The sequence below is a fragment of the Mesoplodon mirus genome (genome assembly GCF_964341445.2).
Source record: "Mesoplodon mirus genome assembly, chromosome: 8".
Classification (NCBI taxonomy): domain Eukaryota; kingdom Metazoa; phylum Chordata; class Mammalia; order Artiodactyla; family Ziphiidae; genus Mesoplodon; species Mesoplodon mirus.
Genome location: NC_138984.1, coordinates 75,440,354 through 75,460,481, shown reverse-complemented (window position 1 = coordinate 75,460,481; position 20,128 = coordinate 75,440,354). Strand labels below are relative to the sequence as shown.

Here is a 20,128-nt window from a genome sequence, read left to right as displayed (position 1 = left end):
TCTCTGTTAAATTTTATGTCCTCTAGATATTCAGAATTGACATGTTTTATTATCTAAAAGGGTTATTCAGTACTTTAACAGTCATTCAACATCAAACATTTTTATGTGCAAGATGCTATGAGGGATTCAGAGATGAAGGAGACAGAGTCCCCACCCTTTGTGTAGTGTAATAATGTCCAGCAGTGGGGATAAGAAAAGTATGGTGGAAAAATCTAGAACATGAGTAAGAAGAGGCCATGGGAATTTAGAGGAGGGAGGAAGTGTTTCTGGGAGGTATAATTGGGGAAAATGTTATGAAGAAGGATGGTTTTTAGGAAGTAAGGTAATATTTGAAAGTTAAGATGGGAGAAAAAGCCAGGGAAAGCAGAACATAAGCAAAGGAACTGAGACTAGAATATACAGATATGGTGAAAGAGAAATGAGCCATAGAACTTAGCTAGAAAATGGAATTTGGGTATAAAATTAGAACACCCTTTCTTGCCAGGGAAGGAGTTTAATATTAAGTCAATAGGCAAAAAACAAACAAACAAAAACAAAGTGTGTGTGTGTGTGTGTGTGTGTGTGTGTGGAGAGAGAGAGAGAGAGAGAAAAACAGACAGACAGACAGACATGGTAGGTAGATGCAGAACAATTAATTAGAAGGCTATTACAGCCCAGCTGGTAGAAAACTACATTGAAGACGGGCAGTAAGATGGGACAGTAAGGAAGTGATCAGAGATGTAACAAAGATGGAGTCAATAAGCCACTGTGATTTTGATGTTATGGAGAAGGAACGGTTTTCCTGAACGGTTTTCTTGATGTCCTTAAAGATAATGTGGAGAAATGTGGACCAGGTGTTGCTGCCATAGAGGGAATTTTTTCTGAAGCTTTGGGGACAATCATAGGTATGAGGGGCTTCTACTTCACAATTTATTTTTCCCCTCACTTTTTTTTGGTTTTCTTTTTTAAGGGAATGAACTTTTAAATTTATTTATTCATTTATTTTTGGCTGTGTCGGGTATTAGTTGCAGCATGCGGGATCTTTCATTGCAGCACATGGGCTCTTCGTTGCAGTGCACAGGCTTCTCTCTAGTTGTGGTGCACAGGCTCCAGAGAGCGTGGGCTCAGTAGTTGTGGTGCACAGGCTCTCTAGTTGTGGTGTGCAGGCTCCAGAGAGCATGGGCTCAGTAGTTGCGGCACACAGGCTCTGTAGTTGTGGTGCCCGGGCTCCAGAGAGCGTGGGCTCAGTAGTTGTGGCACACAGGCTCTGTAGTTGTGGCGTGCAGGCTCCAGAGTGTGGGGGCTCAGTAGTTGCAGCGCGAGGGCTTAGTTGCCCTGTGGCTTGTGGGATCTTATTTCCCAGACCAGGGATCAAACCTGAGTCCCCTGCATTGGAAGGCAGATTCTTAGCCACTGGACCACAAGGGAAGTCCCTCCCCTCACTTTTTGAATCAAAAAGAAGACCAGAACTTGTAAATCAAGGATTGAGGGTATACCAGGCAAACTTATGGAAAAGAAATCACCACCTGGACACATCTTAGTGAATACTTTCCTGATCATTTTGACTCAAAAAAACAAAGACTTCAAAGAAAAATAGCAAAAATAAAACAGGTACCAAAACACAAAATCCAGCTAGCCTTCTTCTCTAGGACATTAAATATAAGAAGGTATTTTAAAAACTGACATCTAAAGAGTTTTGAACTGGAAAATGTGGGCAATGTGTTGATCTTAGTTCCCAGTTGTGTGGTTTTTCATTTGTGAAGATAGTAATTGATAATGCTCCCTACTTGAAAAAAATTTCAGACGTATTCCAGTTGAGAGATGAATAAAAATCAAAACACATGAACAGGTATTTTGTTGTTAAAGAATTAGAAGGAAGAATACATAACATAAAAACATAGCCCCAGTCTAAATAATGCAATATATGTAGTTATAAAATTACCCTAAATTATCCTAAATTTAGAATGTAATTATCCTAAATTCTGAAAGAGAAACAAGAATATTTTAATAAAACCAGGTGTTAACTCTGGTTAATACCAGAGTTTATAACTCTGTTTATAAATAAAAACTGAGATGTAAAGAGATAAAAGGGTTGTGAAAAGTGAAAGTATAATAAATTCTTCATTTTACCTGGAAATCATATTTAGAAACACAGTTTGTATTTTTTTTTAACTGTAAAGAGATGTTCATCTACTGAATATGTAATGAGTGGGGAAAAAAAGGCCCATACAGCAAATTATAAAGCAATAAAATAACAAAGCATAAAGTCCAGCATAAAGAAGATGACAGAAGACCAAATGTATCCATTATCCGTTATGTTTAAGTCCAAGTTTGCAAATGTGTTTGGTAATGAAACCCAACTCTATGCTATTGAAAGATACCTAAAACAAATCTTGCCAATTAGTACCTTTCCAGCCCAAGGAGTATTATGTTCTTTTCCTGGAAGGAAGGGACCACAAAGTGTTTCAGAATCAAAACATTTTGATAAAATCCATATTTTTGACACTCCTTTTAAAATTAAAACAACTGGCAACATTTTCATATTGCAGCAATAATTAGTGCTGATTAGCCAATGGCCCACCAAAATGTGGCATCACTCTCCAATTTGTTATGGTCTCCAATTTATTACTCCTTGGCCACTTCACTTATGTTATTTTATTTCTTTATAATTTGCTGTATGGGCCTTATTCACCCAAGTAGCATTGAGTTAATAATCACAAACTTAATGCAAAAATTAGAATGGGAAAATTAAAATAATGGGCAAAATTATATTGTGTAAATGTAAATGAAAAAGCTACAGTTGTAGTATTAATATTAGATAAAATACAATTGAAGTAAAAAGACATTAAATGGGAAAATGAGATCTTATTATTGATTAAAGGTACTATCTACAGTGAAGTTATAATAGTCAAGAACCTTTACACACTTAAAAGGTATCAAAATGCATAAAGCAAAAATATTAATTATATTACTAAAATTTTTCAATAAAAAATAGTAATGAGAGACACTCATCTCATTTATCGACGAATGAGACAGGCAAAATAGAAATAACATAGAAAATATGAATAGTATAATTAAGGTTGATTTAATAATATCCTCTTTATTTATAGATTAAAAAGTCTGTATATACTTCCTCTTCAAGCTCTTTGCCTGGATCACTTAAAATAATGGATCTATTAAGCTAAAAAAAAAAAAAAAAACCCTAACATTTCAAAGTGGTAAAATTATACAAGTTACATTAGAAGTGAAATCAAATCCCCTTCACCTAAAAATTCAGTGTTTTTAAAAATATTTTCATTGGAGTATAGTTGATTTACAGTGTTGTGTTAGTTTCAGGTGTACAACGAAGTGAATCAGTTATAAGTATACATATATCCACTCTTTTTTAGATTCTTTTCCCAAATAGGTCATTACAGAGTATTGAGTAGAGTTCCCTGTGTTATACAGTACATCCTTATTAGTTATCCATTTTATATATAGTAGTGTGTATGTATCAATCCCAGTTCCCAATTTATTCCATCCCCCACCCTTTCCCCCCGGTAACCATAAGTTTATTTTCTACATTTGTGACTCTTATTTACAAAATAAACATTCAGTGTTTTTAAGAACTCTTTTGGCAAGTAAATCAAAACTGTATAGATGATAATAAAAACACTCATTCTGAAATTCATGAGATATAACCAAAGCTATAGCTGGAGGTACATTAATAGCTTTAAGGGCTTTAATTATTAAACAAAAATAATGAAAATAAGCATTCAGCTAAAAGTGAAAATATTTATCAACATAAATAAAAGGAAACCAAAAGAAAGAACCTAATAAAGATAAAAGTGAAATGAATGAATTAGAAACTAGAAAAGCAGTAGAACTGACAAATCCTAGAGTTTTATCTCTAGAAATAAAACTACAAAACAGAGGAAAAATATCTACTGATGACTAAATCATGAAAACAAAAAAGAAAACAGATACTTAAAATGAAACCTAAGTAAGAGATTATAAAGTCCTTTCAATGGAGAATTTTTTTAATTGGTAAGAATCCTATGCATAATTCTATGTTATTATAATGAAATTATTAAAGTGAACAATATCTAGGGAAATATGAATTAGTATATAATTGATTTAATAAGTGGAAACCCAGTAATCCAATAGCCATGGAAAAAATGGAAAAAGTTAACAAAGAATTTCTTCCAAGAAAAAGATAGGAACTACATATATGGTTTTATATGTGATTTCCTTCATATTTTAAAAAATAGATCATTACAACGTATTTCAGTAGTACAACCAAGAGATTGTATTCCATTACATAGAAACTGGTGTAAGCATTCAGTTTATTTCACAAATAGTCTAATTCTGATATGATAACCTGTCAAAGATAGCACAAAGAATTATAGACCAACCTCATATCTAGACTTGAAAAAGTAAATACTAACAAGGGGTACAATAAAAAACACAGATATACTGCTTATTGCGTGCCAGATAATGTCCTAAGTATTTTCTACTAACTAATCCTTACAACGGCCTATGAGGGAGGTTACTATGCCCATTTTATCTAAATGGGGATATGGAGACACAGAGAAGTAAAACAACTTGCCCAAGGTTATATAGTTAGTAAATAAAGGATCCAATATATGAACCCATTAAAGCCCGCTTTCTTAACCGACTGTGTTATAGTACCTCAAAATAACATGCCTTGATTGTGTAGGATTTCTTCCAAGAGTACAAGGTTGGGCCAGTATTAGGAACTCTATATATCTAGTCAAATACGTGATCATCTTAATAGGTGCTGAAAATGCATCTGGTAAAATTCACTATTCATTCCTGGTTTTATATATAAATATATACTTAGCATATTTAATTGATATAATTAACACATAATTTCTTATTAAATTAAAAATAGAAGTGTAGTTCAACCAATAGCCATATGACACAATGATTAAACATTAAATGCATTTCCATGAAAGTCAGAAAAAAGGTAAAGATGCCTAGTATCATCACTTTTGATGATCTTTGTTTGGAACTTATCCCCTGTTCATTAAGATTTTAAAAAACATTACAACATGCAAGTATTTGTAATGTATTAAGTGGGAAGAAAGGCAAATTATAAAAGGGTAGAAGATATACTATTTACATCAAAAAGTAGACTGTAAAAATATGTCAGAAAAGATCATCGTTGTTACCTCTGGAAGATAGATTTTGAATGCGTGTTTAATGTTTGAACATTTTTCCACATTTTCCAGATTTGCATTAATATGCTAATGATTGTATTTTCTTCATTAAAGCAAGTAAAGTCTCACTACAGTGTGCTTGGAATCTGATGAAAAATACAATACATATGTTCCATAAACAATCATTTATTAAGCATCTGTTGTATAATTTCTAGTACTTTAAACTTCATTTTTTAGCGTTAGAAATTAATATACAAAATTTCATTGCACACTAAGCTAATTTAAATATACAAACTCTTAAGTTTCTTTTGAGGTGTTTCTTAGCTACTGCCCACAACCTTGAGAGTAGAGTATAATGAATGCAATATTCATACCGAATCTTTCCAGACATACATTTATTAAACAGTCATTGAAGCAGGCAAAAAACATGTTATATAACCTGTCTAGTAAGCTTACAACATCCCGGTAGTCTGTCCTTTTAGGTTCCAGTAACCATCTTGCATGGAAGGCTCATTTGAGGTAAATGTGACAATGTTCCAGAAGCAGGATTCTTCTGTTCCCACTATAGTTGGCATCAGGCAGTCCCAGTCACCTGACCCAATGACTGGACATGGGACCATTAAAAGATCAGGCCCCAGGGCTTCCCTGGTTGCGCAGTGGTTAAGAATCTGCCTGCCATTGCATGGGACATAGACTTGAGCCCTGGTGCAGGAAGATCCCACATGCCGCGGAGCAACTAAGCCCGTGCGCTATAACTACTGAGCCTGTTCTCTAGAGCCCGCGAGCCACAACTACTGAGCTGCACTCTAGAGCCCATGCTCCACAGCAAGAGAAGCCCCTGCAGCGAGAAGCTCGTGTGCTGCCACGAAGAGTAACCCCCGCTCGCTGCAACTAGAGAAAGCCCACGCGCAGCAACAAAGACCCAACGCAACCTAAAATAAATAAATTTTTTTAAAAAAGAGGGATCAGACCGCAGATCCATTTCCAGTGGTACAGGATACCAGCCTCACCAGATTCTAACACCCTTTCATGAAGAGTGAGAGTGTTCCTAAGTATTTTTAGCTATTCCTCGTATCTTCAGTTTTACCAGTGAGTGCCCATTTCTAAGATCATGCTGATTAACAAGCTTCTAAGTTTGCTGATATTAACCTATTTCTGACATTTACTCTGCTAACAACCAAAGTATCAAGTACGACTTTTGGACTGCAGACTCCCTTGTAGTGGCTGCCTCTGGAACGTAACTTTTCTAATACCCTGCTGACCCTCCCTGAAGAGAGAATTTCAGCCGGGCAGCTTGCTAGCCCCTAGATCTCAAGCTTGACACACACAATATCATACTGTCTAAGCTAAAGTATTTTTAAGGAAAATACTGAGATAAACAAACTGGGTTTTGAATCAAGTTCCTAACCCAGCAAGAGGTTAGGAACCTTTAAGTGGTTCGGGGAGCCATGGATAAGTACTAAGCAATGAGGTTGTGGATACAGTCAGCCCTCCATATCTACACGTTTCACATCCGCAGATTCAATCAACTTCAGATCGAAAATATTTGAAAAAAATTCTGGAAAGTTCCAAAAAACAAAACTTGAATTTGCCTCATGTTGGCAACTATTTACGTAGTATTTAAACTGTTTTAGGTATAATAAGTAATCTAAAAATAAAGTATACAGGAGGACATGTTTAGGTTACGTGCAAATACGCATCATTTTATATAAGGGACTTGAGCATCTTTGGATTTTGGTATGAGGGAGGTCCTGGAACCAATCCCCTGTGGATACCAAGCGGCAACTGTATTTGTGGGAATCAGTTGATGAAAAATGGAATATCTAAGATATAAATGATCATTAAGAGCTTCTATATGCAGAACAAATTACACTAGAAAACAAAAGTCTGAGAGGTAATTAAGGACTCTTTCTTGATTTTTTAATTTCTAATCACACTTGATGAGTTCTCCCCCTCAATTAAAAATTAATACAGGTTCATTATGTAAAATTGGGGAATGTAAAAAATGATAATGAAGAAAATTAAAATCACCTCAAATCCTAGCTCCTAGCTATAAACATAGTTAACATTTTGTGTAAATCTTTTCCATTTTCTTCTATTCCTATCATATAGTTAATTTTCTACAGAATATACAATGTTTAGGTTTTTCTGATCACAGAGGAAATGTATATTGAATTTAGAAAACAGAAGAGCACAAAGGAAAAACACATCACTGTAATCCCTTCACTCATAGGGACTATATTTTATTTGTACTCATCCTAGCAGCTAATATAGTACCATGTATTAAGCAGACTCTAACGTCTGCTTAATACGTGCTCCATTAATAGATCATTTGCCCATGCTATATTTAGACAACATATTCTAAAACTTATTCAATATTATAAACATGACTTGAAGGGAAGAAAGGAAGCCAGCCCATTTATATCAGAAAATGAATCTAAAGCTTATTCCTTGAACACCCTAGCTTTTTTTTTTTTTTTTTTTTGCTGTACGCGGGCCTCTCACTGCTGTGGCCTCTCCCGTTGCGGAGCACAGGCTCCGGACGCGCAGGCCCAGCGGCCATGGCTCACGGGCCCAGCCGCTCCGCGGCATATGGGATCCTCCCAGACCGGGGCACGAACCCGTATCCCCTGCATCGGCAGGCGGACTCTCAACCACTGCGCCACCAGGGAGGCCCCTACCCTAGCTTTTTATTGCAGGGATTGACCTTTCTCAGCAAGACGTCCATTGCCCAAATTGTGTTTTGCCTGCCAAGGAATAAGGTCAGATTACTGCTCTACTTCTCACAATCTAAGTTCCATGTCTCTGTATTTCAATGAAAAGGGTTCATGGTGCACCAGATCATTGAGGCTCTAAAACCTTTGCAACTCTTAACAGCAGCCCACCAGGGAAAGCCATTGTAGATCAAAAGTAGTTTTAGGATTAGGGAAGAACGCCTTGTTTGCAGTGTGATTGCTGCTGTGTGCACTACCTCCAGTGATGTGGCATGAGTGGATCTGGATATAAATCTAAGGCTTTGCACACTAAGCGCCCTCATCAAATAGTGTTTATTGGGGGTTATGGTTGAGGTGCTGTTTTCCTTAGGAACCAGATGCAGCAGGAAATTTGATTGAGAGTAGAAATTTTAACGCAAATACACAAAGTAACCTTTCATGCAATGTCTTCTTAACCTCATAGCCTTAAAACCATATACTTAGAGTTTGGAGCAGAAGAAATTTATATACAGAGGGAAGTTTTCAGTTTGATTTAATTCCTCAGTTATGATCCATTTCTTCCCACAAATTTTTTTTCTTCCCTCAAATTTTTGAAAATCCACACTAGAGGTGTGCAACAATTAATGTGATTTCCAATTTCTTCTTCTCTTTACCTACAGACAAATCAGGCCAAACCAGGAAGAAGTTACAAATGAGGAAATATTTTCCACCTCTTACCACACACACAAAAAAAACCCACAAGTAGCTACTATTTACTAAATTTATAACCAACTAATAAATCTCTTGAAATGGAAACTGAAAACTATAAAGGTCTGGGTTGCAATGAAGTTCAGTCTCAGAAAGTAGTGAAGATGAGAAGCTTTGGACAACGGGACAAACTTCTCTCTAGGAAACTGTTCTCTGAGATGCAGCAGAGGAGGCAGAAATGGGCTTGAAAGCAGAGGTTTCTAAGGGAAGATGGGGAGCTAAGAGCAGACTGAGTGGAAATGGTGGGGACAGACCCCTAAAGAAGCTTTCTGTGGGAGCTGCCTATAGAGTAAATGCAGATGGCAAATGATCTTTGATCATCTTCCAGTCGTACTGTTGATTGTGCAAAGAAGATAAAATATCTAATGCTTACTTCAGGGAAACACAAAATTCCGCACAAATTCTCCAGGCCCAAATACATAATCTACAAAAATTAGAAGGAAATGAAGTTTGAGGAAGCAAACTTGACCTCCTCTTTATTTTAGCTGTCTGACTTTAATTATAATGTATATGGCAATTATCTAGACCTGGTGGTTTAGAAATCCAGCAATTGGGAAGTGTGATACATTTGGAAGTCTGTAGGAAAGCTCTGATTAGTTGAAGACACAAACTGCAAAATCCTTTTTTAGCTGCTAAATTCAAACTAGACTTAATTGTCTCCACTGGATTTATCTTAACTCTGCAAATTGGTAATCTTTCTTTCTGAAAGAAAACAGTAAAACAATAAAAACTGAAAGGGGACTGCCCTCATATTCCATTGCAGTAAGTTGAAAAGCTTGAGGTTGGTAAGGTGAAAAACATGCTTATTGATGTTAAAATATGAGGGAATGTTGAACAGAGGAAAGAGACGAAGAAAAGCAATTATTTCATTAAAAAGTGAGAAATTAATTTAAAATTAAGTTTGTTCCTGCCTTGGATTCACTGGCAAATATTTTTAAATGCAGAGTTACTCTATTTCCCAGCAGTCTTGTAACTGTAGTTCCATATGTTCCATATATTCTACTGAGCTTGAGAGTAGGGATTAACTTTAGATTTGGATTCTACCCCTTTTCTAATATGTGTTCTATTTATACTTAGCATTTATGTATGCATTGTTTTGCATATATAACATTCACTCATGTACTGGTGGTACATGACATATACAATCAGAAGGTTAAATTATATGGAAATAACCAGCATCACCAACCCACCACCCCCTCCCCCAAAAAATTGCATGGTAAATGGTCTACTTTTTAAGGCCTAAGAAGTATACTATATTTTAGAGAGTATTTTCAATGAAGTTAGAGGTGGAGAAATTTCTTATGGTTATATCACTTCAATTTATTGAAAATATCTCCCTGGTTAGAGTATAAGTTTAACTGAGGGGAAGGGATCACTTACAATGTATGTCCCTGCCTCTATATGTTGTTGTATGTATTCTTCCTTGGAATGCCTATCCTTTCTCTGCTCAGCCAACCTGAATACTGGCACGTGGTAAACACTCAGATTATGGCTCAAAAGAAATGTTGGCAATTCTTCAAAGACTGTCTTTTGTCCTACTAACTCTACAAAATGTTTCCTGACTTCCTCTCTTTGGAAGTGACCTCTCCTTTTTCTGAAATTTTTGTAGTGCTTAAAATGTATGCAAATTTTTATCATTTGATGTTTTTCAAAAATGGTCTCATATTTTCTTTGTTCATATATATCTTGTCTCCCTGACTAGTTTATATGCCACTTGAGGGTAGATATTATGTCTTGTACTTCTCTGTATCATCATTGCACATAGCTCAATGCCTTGTACATAAAAGCATAATAGTTATGACGGTTAAATATATTCACTTAAGTGATTGCTTAATTATATTGCTCTGGTATAACCCATGGAGTTTGGTATTTAGAAAATATTGATACTTGAATGCTTGTTTTACTTTAAACTTAGTGGGCAAAGGGAATTAAATTTTTTTTAAAATCTCATTTAATAAAAGTTTAGCCAAGCCAAAGGTTAGCCAGGTTCTTCATTTTAAAGAAAAGATACTTGATAGTTATAGACAAATGCTTTATGGAAATGCTATGGTTATTTTTGTATCTGAAAACATTATCTAATATTGAAGCTCTGCAGTAAAAGTTTTGAAATAATCATATACTTTTTTTCCCTCCTAAGTTTTTCAAAGCAGAATAGTTTTTGTCTTTCATATGAAGAAAATAACATAAAATTTAGTTTTTAAAAGTCTGGTACTTTTTTTTTTTTTTTTTGCGACACGCAGCCCTCTCACTGTTGAGGCCTCTCCCGTTGCGGAGCACAGGCTCCGGAAGCGCAGGCTCAGCGGCCATGGCTCACGGGCCCAGCCACTCCGCGGCATGTGGGATCTTCCCGGACCGGGGCACGAACCCGTGTCCCCTGCATTGGCAGGCGGACTCTCAACCACTGCGCCACCAGGGAAGCCCAAAAAAGTCTGGTACTTTTTTGATAGCTACCCTGTAAATAGGGTTCAGTTTCATTTCAGGATACTTGTTTATATAGCTTGAAGCTGTGTTTCTCAGTTAGTGAGAAGGTCTTCTGAATAAACTTACATGTCTTAAGCATTTTAGACCTGTGGATGCTAAATGTTTTTGCCAAATCCTGTGCTCAAATTTTCTTAACACTTCCTTTTCACATAGTGACCAGCGTTGGCTTTGGATAGGTTTGAACAAAAGGAGCCCTGACTTACAAGGATCCTGGCAATGGAGTGATCATACACCAGTGAGTTTAATCTTTCTCGTTTAGGATAATATGGAAAGAGTATTTATTTCAATAACAAGAAAGTTGATTGTTAATTAATATAGCCATACAACCATTAAATTATGTAGATGTATCTTTATTGAAATGGAAATAGATTCACATATATGAAGTGGGGAAAAATAAGTTACTAATCTCACTTTTATTAAAAAAATAACCATACACATAGTCTCTCTACATATAATCCAAAAAACATAAAAATATAGATATATAAATATAGCGGTCATTTTGGGGTAGTAAAAGTGATTTTTTTTCTTTTTCTTTGTTTTTTTTTTCCTTTATTTTCATAATGAGCAACGTTTATTTTTAAAAATATGAGTTATATAAAAAAGAAAGAATTTTAATTGGAGGAAACAATTCAGGAGAACCTTAAATAGTCCTTAAATGTTATTTCAAATGTTTACATTATCCTAAGGAGAGGTTTTAGGTAACACTTAGAGGAGCAAATTATTCTCAGGTATTAGATATTTGCTCCACATTACCGTTGTGTCAAGTCATTGTGTATTCTTTCGAAATGTAAAATTCCTTAACCTCATTTTCAATTTGGAGCATATCCAAGAATAGTCAATCGAATAACTAACATTTCAACACATGCATTTAAAAAAAGTATTTTGCAAGCTCCTGATTCTTTATGACTCCAACTGTGAACTTAATACATGATTAACCTCCACTTCTGAAACCGTAGCCTCCTTTGTTTGGAAACTGAAGACCTCATGGCATTTTATAAGTCCTCACGTGATTTGGCATCCTGACATAAAAAATAAATGAAAAAGTTTTCCTCCCTTGGCATATGAACACACTTGAGTTATTAAAGCTGCCTAAATTACATCTAAATTGCAAATATTTATACATCAGTCTTAAATTCTGAAGCCTCTCTTGTCTTTTAAGGTGTCTACTATTATCACGGCAAATGAGTTTCAGCAGGATTATGATATCAGAGACTGTGCTGCTGTCAAGGTCAGTACAATGCTGGAAAATCTGCATATTTAAAAAATAAATCTGGCAGTATGTGCAGTCAGGCAACAGATCCATGAAGTGCCTTTTGCATGTGGAGCATGACATTAGGTGCAGTGAGAGGTTAGAAGTACACCCATGGCCCAGCCCTCAAGCAACCTAACTGACACTTAATTTGAGAAGGTAAAATTCATATTCAAGAAAGACGACTCTTGTTACTATGCAGTAATAAGCTCCAAATGAGAGGGCTGAGGAGGGCTAATGAAACTCAGAAGAGGAAGTGATTTCTATTGCCTATTTCCAGAAAGAGGTGGGACCTCAGTTGGACCTTTAAGGATGGATAGAGTTTGTACAGGTAGGATAGGGTAAGGCATAAAAGAAAGTGGGAGTGGAATGGAGAGGCTAAGGCAGTGAGGGGAACAATGCAGATCAAGAAGTTTTAGTTGGTGCTGTGGTTGAAAACAAAGGTGGGACTGATGCCAGGTTAAGGAGTTTGTGCATTTTTTGGTAGGCAACAGAGCATGATTAATGGTTTTTGTCAAGAACTACGGAGGGTGTGAGAAGATTCATCTTGAGACATATTTCAAGATGCAAAAGATAGGACCAGAAGACATGGAAGACCAGCTAGGCCTCTTCCTTTGCAGACTTCATTTGCTTATTCGTTCCATAAGTAGTGTGTCCAAGCAGTCTGTGATGCTCTGGGGGGTCAACAATGACAAGATATAAAACAGTCGTTGTCTTCACAGAACTTACAGTCTCGTAGGAGGTAAAGACAAGTAAAAGAGCAATTACAAGGGCTATGACAGACAAAGTGTAAATTTTATGCAAGAACAAGAGTGTTACAGGAGAGTAACAATGACGGTGCTGACGGTTATGATACAGCAGCTAACACTTGTTGACTCATGAGCCAGGCACAGTCGTGTCACATATATTATCTCACTTAATACTTAAGCAACCTTGTCAGGTAGGTACTGTTACTATATCCATCTCACGGGGAAGAAATGTGAGCTCTGAGTAACTTACCTGATTACAGAACTGAAATTTAAACCCAGGTGTATGGGTCTACTATGCTATGTATGGCATTTACAGAAGCAGTCAGAAGGGGTATTTGTTTATGGAGAAAATAGTAGTACATTTTAGTTTAACTGATGTTTTGAATCCAGGCTTACAGTAAGAAATATGCTGTAGTAAGTTAGAATAAAGAAACTGGAGTTGAAGGAAAATGTTCATTAAAAAAAGAGTTCTCTAGTGGCCTAGAGGTTAGGACTCCGGGCTTTTACTGCCAGGGCCCAGGTTCAGTCCCTGGTCAGGGAACTGAGATCGCACAAGCCACGCAGCGCAGCCAAAAAAAGAAGAAAAAAATTGCGAAGGGCCAAGAAGTGGATTTGGGGTGATTACCAACATTTTATAAAATGTAAGAGGATGAGGAGGGAGGAGACATCTAGAAAATATCTTTGCTGTGTAAGCCCAAGAAAGAGATTCAGGAAGATGACTGACCAGAAATGTTGCACGAAGGTTGAGACCAAGTACTGAGAAGGCCATTGGAAAGCATTATTTCAAAGTAACTGTTTTAGTAAAACACTCGGTAGTATCATGCTGTTTTTATAGAATTCCCCGTTTAACACATGAAAGAATGAAAACTTAATAGAAGTTTGTGAAGTTTCCAGAACACTGATGCAATAAACTACATTCTATGTAAGTTGTATCCCTATGTGTGAAAAGATTGGAAGAACCTACCAAAAAAACTAAACAGAAGAGTCACTGATCAGTAACAAGGCCAGCTAGGGCAGTGTCTGGAAGGAGAATCTTACCTCACCTGCCACCTTCTAACCCTCTAGAATGTTACCCTTAAGAGATAGCAGTCCAAAAACTGATGGATGCTCCTACGAGGTCCTGTCCTCCCCTTTCCTTTCCCTGTTGCTTGCTGCCTGGAATTTATAGAGAGCCATCTTAGACCACACAGAGGAGGGCAATATCCCAGAAACACAAAGCAACACCAAAGGTGGAACTTGGGCCCCTGATGCCAGACTTTTATGTCACTTTTCACAGACCTGCTATGATCACAGGCTGGTGTTTGGAAACCACTGAACCAAATATTCTTTTCTAGCTTGATCTTCGCAAAATTTAAAGTTGCAAGATTCTACAATTTCATATCAACAAAAAACAGAAAAAAACCCAGTAATTTGCATTTTGGACATAAACATGACCCTATGCTATATTTTCTTTATCAGTCCCTTTGAAAGCTCTTGCTTAGACTGTTACTGCTTAAACACTGCATTCTTTCATGTGTTCATTCATAAACATATATCCTAGGTGCTAGAGCTAAAGCAGAGTTAAAGACCATAAGGCTTACAGCTTAGTGTTGTGTAAGGGCTGCATCAACTTGAAAATATTCTACAATCCTCTTCCTCCTTTAGGTCATTAATAGGCCATGGCGAAGAAGGTGGTATTTCTATGATGACAGAGAATTTATTTATTTAAGGCCTTTTGCTTGTGATACAAAACTTGAATGGATGTGCCAGATTCCAAAAGGTAAATGTAGTTATTCCTTTTCACAGTCTTCTCATGTGAACTTGTAAATGCTGAGCCAAAGTACCTAAGAGGGCATTTTAGTCTATAATTATAATTTTAAAAGCCTTTGACACTACAGTTAATATATTAAGCTCCATCCTGCCTGACTCCTACCCCTAGTAAAATGCTGCCTTTTTGAAATTAGATACTACCTTCCTCTTTTGTCATGAAAGAATTTGTATAGGAGATAAAATTTAAGGCAAATTTAGGGAGATTAGGTCTTGGAATGAAGGATTATTTCAAGTGAAAGGAGAGACGAAGTAGAGGGAATCATTTTAATTTTTATTTTGTTGCAAAATGAAGGACGAAATGAAGACAGGCTTGGGAAGAATGAAGCAAAAGTCAGGAAATCAAATGTGGGCAGGTCCCAAATCTAAATTTTACAATTTAGAAACAGTTTTCAGTGAGCTCAAAATTACTAATAGTTTATCTCATTCAAATTCAGGAAACCAGTTAGCTTGATAGTAGAGCCTTTGGTGACGAAAAAGAGAGAAAGGATAATAAATAGGTATCCTTTTACTTCACTTTTTAGTAGGAAAATGTCAAGGATATATTAAAGAAAATGTTAAGAAGATTTTAACTCCCTAATTATTTTTAAGCAGATATTAGATACATTAAATTAATTAATATAATGGTAAATGCACAGAAAGTTCCAAAATGAATTTCTGAACTGAATGTAAACAGATCATTGAAACTAAAGGGAATTCCTCTTATAAGTTCTCAAAAACCCAGAGATTATCTCATGAAACTGCCCATTAGAAGATTGTTCTTCTTTCCTAAACAAGGCTACCATCTTGCCTTTAAAAGAGCTTCAGATGCAACATCCAGTGCAGTAACTGGCAAGTCTCTTTCACAGGGCAAACTGGGGGGTCATTAATAAAAGGGGAATTGTGTGTGTGTGTGTGTGTGTGTGTGTGTGTGTTGATGGGGTTTTTCTTTTGTGGAATTTTTTGTTTGTTTGTTTGTTTATTTTTGGCTGTGTTGGGTCTTCGGTGCTGCATGCAGGCTTTCTGTAGTTGCAGTGAGCGGGGGCTGTTCTTCATTGCAGTGTGTGGGCTTCTCATTGCAGTGGCTTCTCTTGTTGTGGAGCATGGGCTCTAGGTGCGCAGGCTTCAGTAGTTGTCACGGGCTCAGTAGCTGTGGCTCGTGAGCTCTAGGGCACAGGCTCAGTAGTTGTGGCGCATGGGCTTAGTTGCTCCACAGCATGTGGGATCTTCCCAGACCAGGGCTTGAACCCGTGTCCCCTGCATTGGCAGGTGGATTGTGAACCACTGTGCCACCAGGGAAGTCCCTGATGGGGGTTTTCTAAAGGAGAAATTATACCTGAGTTAGTCCTGATTATTGATTAAACCTGAAAGAAGAAAAGAGGAAAACCAGCTTGGATACCTTTCAATCAAGTGGCAAAGTAACTAATATATAATTAACTTGGACAATATCTCTGGCTTGAAGCATTAGTTGTACCACTCCTATTATTCTTTGGTATTTGGCATGCCACAGAGAGTGTCACTGCTCCCTCCAAAGTATGCTCTCACTGGTAGCTGTTCCCCTGCCTCATGTTGGAGTACTGAGGCATACCCTAGAGTATACACCAGGAAAACCTTAGAAATGACAAACCAGTAACCACAGGAAATATTATGAAGAACATATGGTTTTCTTTTTTCTTTTTAATGTATTTGTTATTTTAAACAAAAGAGAAGGGAATTAACTAGCTTAGCAAACATAAATCAGGTAACCAAATAGATAAATCTTTTAAATAGTTGCACCCCTGCTCTCTCCAATGCAGAAACAAAATTAAAAGTGAAAGAACTTCCTGTCTCAGCCTATTTGCAGTCATTTGAAGCAGAATCAGTGATGGTTTGATCCAGGGTTTAAATGTTATAGTAACTCCCCTTTGACAGTCCCTAAATTTCTGAGTTACAATGTGTCACATTCACTGGTTGGATATTTTCTTGGCTATTAGAACAGCCAAAGCCTGCTCAACTGGACACTTCTGTATTAATCTGTGTTTTCTGGTTTTCTTAAAGCAGTTTACCTCTTCAATAGCCCAAATCACCAAACCTTTTCTCCAGCTCTTGCCTTTTTTATTACCACATACACCTGGTTCTAATTAGTCCCCTCCTCTCTAAAAGGGATATTTTGACAACCTAATTTTTTTTAATTATCATAATCACTATGGATGTATATACTTTTTAAATATTCCTTTTTAGTTGCGAAAACAGTAGCAAAAATAAGGTTCATAAAAGTGTTTTTAGGAAAATGACCTGTAAACACAACTTTTTTATATTGTGTTTCTTGATACCTTGTACACACATACATGTTTGTAATCCTGTGTAAAAAGGCACCTTTTATTTTACTTTTCTCACTAATTTAAAGAAATTTAAAGGTTAGGCATAGCTTTCCCCCAACATACAAATGAACAGAATTCTTTGACAAGATTACAAACAACCAACTATGTCTATTTTTTAAACTGATTTGCAGCATTGTTAATGGGAATTATCCAACATACAGAGGACTGAGTTAGAGAGAAAAACCACAGATGCTGGATATATAAGCAGTCCTCGGAGTAGGGTCCTCTCGTGCATTGGCCCTGACACAATAGCAAAATTAAGAACAGATATTTTACCCTGTAATTTCTAAAATTCCTCAAATTATGTCTTTGGCTTGAAACCAGTGTGACCTATGACCAGAATAAAAAGGGAGAGGAAAGCAGCTAGCATCCTGAGAGGAACTATTCTGTGCCTGGCCCTGTGCGGGGTGCTTGCATAGGGGTGATCTTACATGATCTTTACACTGTCTTTGTGAGTTAGGTAGGAGAGTTTCATTTTTATAGAATAGAAACTTGGGGCTCAGGGAGTTAAAGAACTGATCCCAAGTAGCACAGCAGCAAAGAGTCTGAGGGCATTTAGACACTGACTCACCCAACTTCAAAGACCATAATTCTTTGTACGGTACCATATTTCCTGCTGGGTGAATTTTATTATTTTCTTCCCAGTTTTGTCTCTCATCTTCTCAAAAGTTTCAGTACTGGATCACTGAACATTTTTTTCCAAGGATATCTTGGGAGGCAATAAACTCTACCAACCTAGGTGTATTCAAATTGCATTAGATGGAGATGTGGTTCCTGAATAACCTCATCCTACAGTGATGATTATCTTGGTGCATATTCCTTAGTGCTTCTATGTAGTGTATACAGTGTATTCATTTACTTATTTGTACTTTCTAATTATTATCTGTATTTTATCCATTAGTCCTCCTTTGTGACTTCCGTGATGCAAGGTAGAGAACTGCTAGTAATGCTGTATTAACATTTAACAAATCTGCCTTTTTGGTTGCCACAAAAACAGCTTTAGTGTGGGCCCCACAAAAGTCAGTGTTACGAAGTGATCATAACATGAAAGGAGATGGTCTGTCCAGAAACGGACAAATCTCAGCCATACTGCAAGTCCTCTTGAGTTAGACTAAAGCACTTATTAGTACACCATGGTCTGTAATTGGATACTAAACTTAAGCCATTTGCTTTCTTATACAGGTTGTACTCCAAAAATACCAGACTGGTACAATCCAGGTGAGTTAAGAAAACTAAAATTTATCCAAAGCTGCTTTTACCTTTTCAGTGACGTATTTCGTTAATTATTTAAGCCCAGGACTAAGTGCCAGCTTCTTCTGTATCATGTCTTCAAATGAGATGAAGTATCTCCATGCAGGGAAGATGATTAGCTGGTGTGGGATGAGACTCTGAGGCTGGATTTATCCTTCTCTGTGAGTACAGGAGGGTAACAGAGTCACTCACTGGCTCAGGAATCCTTGGATCCTTCCAGGCAGCACTGCCCTGGCCAAAGAGAGCCAGTAATCTAAATGGATTGTTATTTATAAATAGTTTTGAACAATAATCCATGATGAGAGGGTGCAGTTTGGTTTATGCAGTCATAATTGTGCTATTTTTCTTCTTCTTTAGAGCGTGCTGGAATTCATGGACCTCCAGTTGTAGTAGAAGGGAGTGAATATTGGTTTGTTGCTGATCCCCGTTTAAACTATGAAGAAGCCGTCCTGTATTGTGCTAGCAATCACAGCTCTCTGGCTAGTTTAACATCTTTTGCAGGACTAAGAGCCATCAAAAACAAAATAGCAAATGTAATTTGAAAGAACATATTTTTTAATATTTTCTTATTTTTACATTTATTCTGTTAAAAAAATTTCAAAAATCTACAAAAGTTAAATGTTCTTCTCAAGTAAAATTTGCCTAACAACATATAAGTTCATCACTTCGTGTTAGAAAAGTTAAAAAGAATTGCTTAATGTTTTAAAATATTCAAGATTAATTATTAATGTCAGTTGATAAGATGAGCTTCAATAGATAATATAAATTATTCTAATTCCTTGTCACATTTTTTACTAAAAGTTAACTTGGTAGTTAACTTGAGATTCTGTTTCTAATAATAACTAACTTTGCAAAATAGTTTTTTGGAGGAAAAATTATTTGTATATTTTTAAATTTATAACTAGTAGCAATAGGATACTATATGTCCAATTAATATATGCCCATAATTACAGTGACCATATTTTCTGTATGCAAAATAGGGCCTGTGAATATAAAAAGAGTTTCTAAACTACTTTTTTTGGTGAAAGGACCTGGTTTGTGTAATTTAGAGACCAAAGTAATGAATACCTGGAAATTATAGTGGTTTGTGGTTATGATGGGCCAGGGTATTTAAATCAAAACTCTTCTAGAAAAGTCAGCACATATAAGGATGTGTGTTTAGTTGTTTTGTTTTGTTTTTGTGGTTTTTTTTTTTTTTCAGATATCTGGCGATGAGGAGAAATGGTGGGTGAGAACTACTGACCAGCTAATAGAACGTCATTTTATATAGTATGTGACATCCTTGATGGTGCCTTTGTAAAGTTATCGTTTAAAAGAAGCAGTCCCAAATCCCCTTTTACTAAATGGAGTACTGTTTATAATTAGTTTTGAACATTAATCCATAAACTACCTAGACTAGAGAAACCAAATCCTTTAGCAAATGAGCATCAAGAAAAAGTAGTATAAAATAATGGCCTAACATTAAATTTAGAATTAAAATTACTTCAGTAAAAAACAGAATGGAACATGTAACTACATTATGAGCTGACACATCTCTCATTTTCTTTCAGCTCACGACATCCATTGCATCACTTTCCTATAACATTTGGAGAGGAATGCTTTTACCTCTCTGCCAAGACTTGGTTTAGCGGTAAGGTTAATTCCAAATCCT

At 36.4% G+C, this 20,128-nt stretch overlaps 1 protein-coding gene across 2 annotated transcripts in view; it reads left to right on the top strand.

The window, feature by feature from the left end:
- Positions 1–20,128, top strand: part of LOC309809112 (CD302 antigen) — a 128,166-nt gene that overhangs the window by 32,486 nt on the left and 75,552 nt on the right. For both annotated transcript variants that reach the window (XM_082629885.1, XM_082629883.1), the window contains exons 14-20: positions 11,237–11,318; positions 12,243–12,311; positions 14,726–14,840; positions 18,409–18,444; positions 18,835–19,010; positions 19,679–19,746; positions 20,028–20,107. In XM_082629885.1, coding sequence (XP_082486011.1) covers positions 11,237–11,318; positions 12,243–12,311; positions 14,726–14,840; positions 18,409–18,444; positions 18,835–19,010; positions 19,679–19,746; positions 20,028–20,107 — 626 coding nt within the window. The remainder of the gene's footprint in view (positions 1–11,236; positions 11,319–12,242; positions 12,312–14,725; positions 14,841–18,408; positions 18,445–18,834; positions 19,011–19,678; positions 19,747–20,027; positions 20,108–20,128) is intronic.